The sequence below is a fragment of the Oncorhynchus gorbuscha genome, unplaced genomic scaffold (genome assembly GCF_021184085.1).
Source record: "Oncorhynchus gorbuscha isolate QuinsamMale2020 ecotype Even-year unplaced genomic scaffold, OgorEven_v1.0 Un_scaffold_7172, whole genome shotgun sequence".
Classification (NCBI taxonomy): Eukaryota; Metazoa; Chordata; class Actinopteri; order Salmoniformes; family Salmonidae; genus Oncorhynchus; species Oncorhynchus gorbuscha.
The window spans coordinates 9229-18438 of record NW_025750619.1 but is presented as its reverse complement, the minus strand read 5'-3'; the positions used below and the strand labels follow the sequence as shown (position 1 = coordinate 18438).

At 40.2% G+C, this 9210-nt stretch overlaps 1 protein-coding gene across 1 annotated transcript; it reads right to left on the bottom strand.

Moving 5' to 3' along the window:
* Positions 1-556: 556 nt before the first annotated feature.
* On the bottom strand, positions 557-8921 carry LOC124029651 (gastrula zinc finger protein XlCGF17.1-like). The gene is made up of 2 exons (XM_046341295.1): positions 8652-8921; positions 557-2250 (listed from the first exon to the last, which is right to left on the bottom strand). Exons 1-2 carry the CDS (start codon positions 8902-8904, stop codon positions 1454-1456), a joined length of 1050 nt encoding a protein of 349 aa, XP_046197251.1. The 5' UTR covers positions 8905-8921; the 3' UTR covers positions 557-1453.
* Between the last annotated feature and the right edge of the window lie 289 nt (positions 8922-9210).

The window sequence follows — 9210 nt, the reverse complement described above, 5'->3', positions numbered from 1 at the left end:
CACACCTCCATCTCCATTAACTACATCAGACCCACTAGAACACACCTCCATCTCCATTAACTACATCACACCTGCCCAGAACCATCTCCATTAACTACATCACAACTGCCCAGACCCACTAGAACACACCTCCATCTCCATTAACTACATCAGACCCACTAGAACACCCCTCCATCTCCATCAGACCCACTAGAACACACCTCCATCTCCATTAACTACATCAGACCCACTAGAACACACCTCCATCTCCATTAACTACATCACACCTGCCCAGACCCACTAGAACACACCTCCATCTCCATTAACTACATCACACCTGCCCAGACCCACTAGAACACACCTCCATCTCCATTAACTACATCAGACCCACTAGAACACCCCTCCATCTCCATCAGACCCACTAGAACACACCTCCATCTCCATTAACTACATCACACCTGCCCAGACCCACTAGAACACACCTCCATCTCCATTAACTACATCAGACCTGCCCAGACCCACTAGAACACACCTCCATCTCCATTAACTACATCAGACCCACTAGAACACACCTCCATCTCCATTAACTACATCACATCTGCCCAGACCCACTAGAACACACCTCCATCTCCATTAACTACATCAAACCTGCCCAGACCCACAAGAACACACCTCCATCTCCCTTAACTACATCACACCTCCAACTGTCAGTTGGTTGCATGAATAACTATGATTACTAAATGTTACATAATTGTAAATATGAATTATCAAAACCAAATGTACACCGCTTTGTTAATATGTATTGGCAATACTTCACTTAATGGTGAGGCATGGAATAATAAAACATGTATATTTTGTCAGGCTGAATGTTTGAAATATGAGGTGATTTGCTTCTTGCTTCTTCAGTAGTGGAATAAAGACCATTAGCACTTGAATGTTGTCAAAACATACTGGAGTGATGTCAGATTGTTAATAAAATTGATTATAGACTCAATTTATTATACTGCGTCCAGGCTGCAAGTACGTTGAAATTAAGTTGTTTTCAAGTCATTGAAAAAAAGCGACCTGAAAAGACATCTCAACTTTCACTTTCAACCGAACATATATTGGTCTTCGGGCATCTTTTTAATGACATTTTGGGGTGAGGTGGGTCACCAACGTGGTAAGTGGAACAACTATTTTTTTGTTAGTCACTTTTTGTGACCAATTCAGGCCTAGATTTCCCCCCTGAGGCTAATATCCATATCATGTTGAAATCAATAGAACAGAGGACAAACATTTAGGGTTCTACATTGTGACGTCATTAAAATACTTCCTCTACAATGTCAAAACATTCTACATTGTGACATCATTAAAATACTTCCTCTACAATCTTAAAACATTCTACATTGTGACATCATGAAAATACTCCCTCTACAATGTTAAAACATTCTACATTGTGACATCATTTCATTTATATCATGAAACAACTTCTTCAACTATGTATTTTCTGATGTTTTATCAGAGATCTTTTATCAGAGTATCTCTTGTCACATTTATCACAGCTATGAGGTTTCTCTCCTGTGTGTGTTCTCTGATGTGATACCAGGCTGTTTGACTGAGTAAAACTCTTCCCACATTGAGTACAGCTATAAGGATTCTGTCCTGTGTGTGTTCTCTGGTGCAAAGTCAGCTGGCTAGATGTAGTAAAACTCTTCCCACAGTGATCACAGCTGTAAGGTTTCTCTCCTGTGTGTGTTCTCTGGTGTATTGTCAGACGACCAGATGAAAGAAAACTCTTCCCACATTGATCACAGTTATAAGGTTTCTCTCCTGTGTGTGTTCTCTGGTGTACTATCAAGCTGCTTGAGTGAGTAAAACTCTTCCCACATTGAGTACAGCTATAGGGTTTCTCTACTTTGTGTGTTCTCTGGTGAGATTTTAAATGTCCTGACGAAACAAAACTCTTTCCACAGTCAGAGCAGCTAAAAGGTTTCTCTCCTGTGTGGATTCTCTGATGTCTTTTAAGGTCTGCCGAGGAGGTGAATTTCTTCCCACAGTCAGAGCAGCAAAAAGGTTTCTCTCCAGTGTGACTTCTCTGGTGTAGTTTCAGTGAATCTGATCTTAAGTAACTCTTCCCACAGTCAGAGCAGCAGTGAGTTTTCGTTTTGGGTCTCCGCTGGTGTTTCTTCAGGTGTTTTGATCTGGATGTGGAGAGACTCTTCACTTTCTCCACAGCATCATGATGTTGTTGAGGATCCCCAGAGGATCCACGGTAGTCACGTCTCTCTCCTGTGTGAACAACAAAGTCAGACAGATGATTAAAGGCCAACAACAGCAGAAATCCACTGTAAAAGGTGATGCCAACAGCGTAGCCATGATGTTGTACAACAATTGTTGTCTGTAATGAATGTTAAAATGATTATTTGACAATTGTCTGCACTGTTTATTTTTTTTAAATGACATGAGAAGTAACATCGATGAGTGTAGGCTAGAAAGTTATTACAGTTGCTGAACCCCTAAGCAGTGAGTGTAGGTTATTACAGTTGCTGAACCCCTAAGCAGTGAGTATAGGTTATTACAGTTGCTGAACCCCTAAGCAGTGAGTGTAGGTTATTACAGTTGCTGAACCCCTAAGCAGTGAGTATAGGTTATTACAGTTGCTGAACCCCTAAGCAGTGTGTGTAGGTTATTACAGTTGCTGAACCCCTAAGCAGTGTGTGTAGGTTATTACAGTTGCTGAACCCCTAAGCAGTGAGTGTAGGTTATTACAGTTGCTGAACCCCTAAGCAGTGAGTGTAGGTTATTACAGTTGCTGAACCCCTAAGCAGTGAGTGTAGGTTATTACAGTTGCTGAACCCCTAAGCAGTGAGTGTAGGTTATTACAGTTGCTGAACCCCTAAGCAGTGTGCCAGACGACTCTGTCGCCCCTTTCTAAAACTGCCATACATGTTCAGTTGAAGTCGGATGTTTAAATGTATTTGGCTAAGACATGTAAACTCAGTTTTTCACAATTCCTGACAGAGCTGGTGTAACGGAGTCAGGTTTGTAAGGCCTCCTTGCTCACACACACTTTTTCAGTTCTGCCCACAAACTTTCTATGGGATTGAAGTCAGGGCTTTGTGATGGTCACTCCAGTACCTTGACAATGTCAAAACCAGTCTCAACGATGCTGGCCATCGAGGCAGAGTTGCAAAGAAAAAGCCATATCTCAGACTGGCCAATAAAATAAAATAAATTAAGATTGGCAAAAGAACACAGATACTGGACAGAGGAACTCTGGGAATTCAAGCTACCCATGTTTACTATTATAATAAATAAATTATTATTGTTAAAATAAATGGAAGATCTAAATACGAATTACAGATTTCTCAGGCATTTATTTTGTGGATGTATCGAAACCGTCTAGAATGCATCCATGATGTCATAATGATAGTTTAACCAGGTTTCTAGGCTATATAGTATATTCTAGAATTCATCCATTATGTCATAATGATAGTTTAACCAGGTTTCTAGGCTATATAGTATATTCTAGAATTCATCCATTATGTCATAATGATAGTTTAACCAGGTTTCTAGGCTATATAGTATATTCTAGAATTCATCCATGATGTCATAATGATAGTTTCACCAGGTTTCTAGGCTATATAGTATATTCTAGAATTCATCCATGATGTCATAATGATAGTTTCACCAGGTTTCTAGGCTATATAGTATATTCTAGAATTCATCCATGATGTCATAATGATAGTTTCACCAGGTTTCTAGGCTATATAGTAGAGGTCGACCGATTATGATTTTTCATACCAATTATTGGAGGGCCCCCAAAAAAAAGCAGATACCGATTAATCGGCCGATTTAAATATTTAAAAAAATGATTTGTAGTAATGACAATTACAACAATACTGAATGAACACTTATTTTAACTTAATATAATACATCAATAAAATCAATTTAGCCTCAAATACTTAATTATAATATAAAAACACACAGAAATACGAGCCTTAGGTCATTAATATGGTTAAATCCGGAAACTATTATCTCGAATACAAGACGTATATTCTTTCAGTGAAAAACGGAACCGTTCCGTATTTTATCAAACGGGTGAGTCTAAATATTGCTGTTACATTGCACAATCTTCTGTCATAATTCCGTAAAATTCTGGCAAATTAGACGGCCCAAACTGCTGCATATACTAGGCTATGTAGTATACTCTGCGTGCAATGAACGCAAGAGAATTGACACAATTTCACCTGGTTAATATTGCCTGCTAACCTGGATTTCTTTTAGCTAAATATGCAGGTTTAAAAATATATACTTCTGTGTATTGATTTTAAGAAAGGCATTGATGTTTATGGTTAGGTACACATTGGAGCAACGATACGCACTGCATCGATTATATGCAACGCAGGACACGCAAGATAAACTAGTAATATCATCAACCAAGTGAAGTTAACTAGTGATTATGATTGATTGATTGTTTTTTTTACAAGATAAGTTTAATGCTAGCTAGCAACTTACCTTGGCTTCTACTGCATTAATGTAACAGGCAGACTCCTCGTGGAGTGCAATGTAATCAGGTGGTTAGAGCGTTGCACTAGTTAACTGAAAGGTTGCAAGATTGAATCCTCCGAGCTGACAAGGTAAAAATCGTTCTGCCCCTGAACGAGGCAGTTAACCCACCGTTCCTAGGCCATCATTGAAAACAAGAACTTGTTCTTAACTGACTTTTATATTTTTATAAAATATTTTAAAATAATAAAAATCGGCCAAATCGGTGTCCAAAAATACCGATTTCCGATTGTTCTGAAAACTTGAAATCGGCCCTAATTAAATCATCTGGTCGATCGGTCGTCACACCACTGTTCCGTATTGTACAGAACCGTGAGTTTTGTGAACTGTGAAACACACGGTGCGGTACGATACCGCGACACCACAGTACTGTTCGGTACGATACGGTTTAGGGACACCAACAATATCTATACACACACTACCGGTCAAAAGTTTTAGAACACCTACTCATTCAAGGGTTTTCATTTGACTATTTTCTACATTGTAGAATAATAGTGAAGACATCAAAACTATGAAGTAACTCATATGGAATCATGTAGTAACCACAAAAGTGTTAAACAAATCAAACTATCTTTTATATTTGAGATTCTTCAAAGTAGCCACCCGTTACCATGACAGCTTTGCACACGCTTGGTGTTCTCTCAACCAGCATCATGAGGTAGTTTACCTGGAATTAATTTCAATTAACAGGTGTGCCTTGTTAAAAGTTAATTTATGGAATTTATGCATTTCTTAACCTCTTGGGGCTAGGGTGAACTATTTTCATTTTTGGAAAAATAACGTGACCAAAGTAAACGGGCTATTTCTCAGGACCAGATGCTAGAATATGCATATAATTGACAGCTTAGGATAGAAAATACTCTAACGTTTCCAAAACTGTAAAAATATTGTCTGTGAGTATAACAAAACTGATATTGCATGCGAAAGCCTGAGAAAAATCCAATCAGGAAGTGACTCTTATTTTGAAACATCTGTGTTCCTATGCATCCCTATTGACCATTGAAAGGGATATCAACCAGATTCATTTTTCTATGGCTTCCCCAGCCTTTAGACATAGTTTCAGGCTTTTATTTTGAAAAATGAACGTGAACGACAACATTGTGTCAGTGGTCAGGTGGTGGCTCTCAGAGTGATTTGTGTGTGATAGACAAAGGCGGCCATTGTTCCTCTCGCTCCTACTGAAAAACCAATTGTCCCGGTTGATATATTATCGAATAGATATTTGAAAAACACCTTGAGGATTGATTATAAAAAAATGTTTGCCATGTTTCTGTCGATATTATGGATCTAATTTGTACATTTTTTCAGCGTTGTCGTGACCGCAATTTCCAGGTGGATTTCTCAACAAAACGTGAATAACAAAAGGAGGTATTTCGGCTATAAAAATAATCTTTATGGAACAAAATGAACATTTGCTGTCTAACTGGGAGTCTCGTGAGTGAAAACAGCCGAAGCTCATCAAAGGTAAACGATTTAATTTGATTGCTTTTCTGAGTATCGTGATCAAGCTTCCTGCTAGTACCGTTTATATATATTTTTATTTTACCTTTATTTAACTAGGCAAGTCAGTTAAGAACACATTCTTATTTTCAATGACAGCCTGGGAACAGTGGGTTAACTGCCTGTTCAGGGGCAGAATGACAGGTTTGTACCTTGTCAGCTCGGGGATATGAATATTAGGTGTTCCACTATACTGTTGATCTGATATAAGAGGAACAGGAGCTCCACTATACTGTTGATCTGATATAAGAGGAACAGGAGCTCCACTATACAGTTAATCTGATATTCTATAAGAGGAACAGGAGCTCCACTATACGGTTGAGCTGATATAAGAGGAACAGGAGCTCCACTATACTGTTGATCTGATATAAGAGGAACAGGAGCTCCACTATACTGTTGATCTGATATAAGAGGAACAGGAGCTTCACTATACTGTTGAGCTGATATAAGAGCAACAGGAGCTCCACTATACTGTTGATCTGATATAAGAGGAACAGGAGCTCCACTATACTGTTGATCTGATATAAGAGGAACAGGAGCTCCACTATACTGTTGATCTGATATAAGAGGAACAGGAGCTCCACTATACTGTTGATCTGATATAAGAGGAACAGGAGCTCCACTATACTGTTGATCTGATATTCTATAAGAGGAACAGGAGCTCCACTATACTGTTTATCTGATATAAGAGGAACAGGAGCTCCACTATACTGTTGATCTGATATAAGAGGAACAGGAGCTCCACTATACTGTTGATCTGATATAAGAGGAACAGGAGCTCCACTATACTGTTGATCTGATATAAGAGGAACAGGAGCTCCACTATACTGTTGATCTGATATAAGAGGAACAGGAGCTCTGAGTGGTATAAAGCTCGTCCCAATTGGCCTGAGTGGTGTAAAGCTCGTCCCCATTGGCCTGAGTGGTGTAAAGCTCGTCCCCATTGGCCTGAGTGGTGTAAAGCTCGTCCCCATTGGCCTGAGTGGTATAAAGCTCGTCCCCATTGGCCTGAGTGGTATAAAGCTCGTCCCCATTGGCCTGAGTGGTGTAAAGCTCGTCCCCATTGAAAGGGATTGGGGAAGGGTTAGCTACCATGCTAAGCAGTTAGTTGGCTAATGTTAGCTAGGCTAGGGGTTAAGGTTACATGTAGGAGTAAGGTTGAAAGGGATTGGGGAAGGGTTAGCTAACATGCTAAGCAGTTAGTTGGCTAATGTTAGCTAGGCTAGGGGTTAAGGTTATATGTAGGAGTAAGGTTGAAAGGGATTGGGGAAGGGTTAGCTAACATGCTAAGCAGTTAGTTGGCTAATGTTAGCTAGGCTAGGGGTTAAGGTTACATGTAGGAGTAAGTTTGAAAGGGATTGGGGAAGGGTTAGCTAACATGCTAAGCAGTTAGTTGGCTAATGTTAGCTAGGCTAGGGGTTAAGGTTACATGTAGGAGTAAGTTTGAAAGGGATTGGGGAAGGGTTAGCTAACATGCTAAGCAGTTAGTTGGCTAACGTTAGCTAGGCTAGGTGTTAAGGTTACATTTAGGAGTCAAGTTAAAGGGGATAAGGGAAGGGCGAGCTAACATGCTAAGCAGCTAGGTGGCTAACGTTAGTTAGGCTAGGGGTTAAAGGTGAAATGTAGGAGTTAGGTTAAAGGGGATAGGGGAAGGGTTTTGCTAACATGCTAAGCAGTTGTAAAGTAGCAACGAAAACATCTAAGTAGTTGAAAAGATGACTGTGATTCGAACTCACAACCTTTGGGTTGCTAGGCGTTTGTGTTGACATCAATAAATGATCTCTTCTCTAGCCTTTCTTTTTTTGTTTTGAGAGAGTAGAGGTTCCATCCTCCCTGGAGTAGGATCCTTTAGGGTTAAAGTAGTGGGATGGTGTAGGATCATTTAGGGTTAAAGTAGTGGGATGGTGTTGGATCCTATAGGGTTAAAGTAGTGGGATGGTGTAGGATCATTTAGGGTTAAAGTAGTGGGATGGTGTAGGATCCTTTAGGGTTAAAGTAGTGGGATGGTGTAGGATCCTCTAGGGTTAAAGTAGTGGGATGGTGTAGGATCCTATAGGGTTAAAGTAGTGGGATGGTGTAGGATCCTATAGGGTTAAAGTAGTGGGATGGTGTAGGATCCTATAGGGTTAAAGTAGTGTGATGGTGTTGGATCCTATAGGGTTAAAGTAGTGGGATGGTGTAGGATCCTATAGGGTTAAAGTAGTGGGATGGTGTTGGATCCTATAGGGTTAAAGTAGTGGGATGGTGTTGGATCATTTAGGGTTAAAGTAGTGGGATGGGATGGTGGGTTTGAGGGGATAGTGTATAGCTGCAGGGTTAGATGGTGGTGCAATTTACATTTTTCCTCATTCCCGTTTTTTGGGGGAGACCAAAATATGCCAAAACTGCACTCTGACCTGGGAAAGGCAGCAATATGCAATTACAGAGTCTAGTCGGACGAAAAGTCCCACGAAGAAGAACCAGGGTTCAGAGAGCAAGACTTGGACCTGATTGTAACAACAACAACACCAACAACAACAACAACAACAACAACATATACGACCGTTTTGATAGTGGGAGTGTGACTCTGTTAGCTTGCCCTTTAATTCAACAACAGCTTATGTTTTTAAGACCGTACTTACTGGTGTTAATCCGACCTCCTGTCTCTTCCTCGTCCAATGTGACAGTTATCTCTCCCTTCTCCTTCACTCCCAAAACAGTAACCTCCTCTTCCTCTTTCACTGTAACAACCTGCACTTCCTCTACTTTTGTTACTGTAACATCCTCCTCTTCATTCTCCTCTTTCACGACAACATTCAGCCACAGACCCTCTTTCTCCGTCCAGCAGACCTCCTCCTCCTCTTCATCAGGAGGAGAGTAGCTTGGTGAACTCATGGTCGGGGGATGAGGGCTAACAGTTAATGCTAACAAACCAGCCAGCTAATTAGCTAACAAGGCTAACTAAACCAGCCAGCTAACAGTTAGCTAACAAGGCTAATGCTAACTAAACCAGCCAGCTAACTAATAACAATAACAACGTAAATATGCAATGAAATTATATAATTAGCTAGATTGACAGAAGTGTGTTCAAAACACAGTGGCTAATGTACATTAAAGCGGGTTAATATTTCGGCTAGCAAGCTACCATGGTGGCTGACCAGTTTCCAATGAACTATAAAATAACGTGGCTGGGTTGTCCCT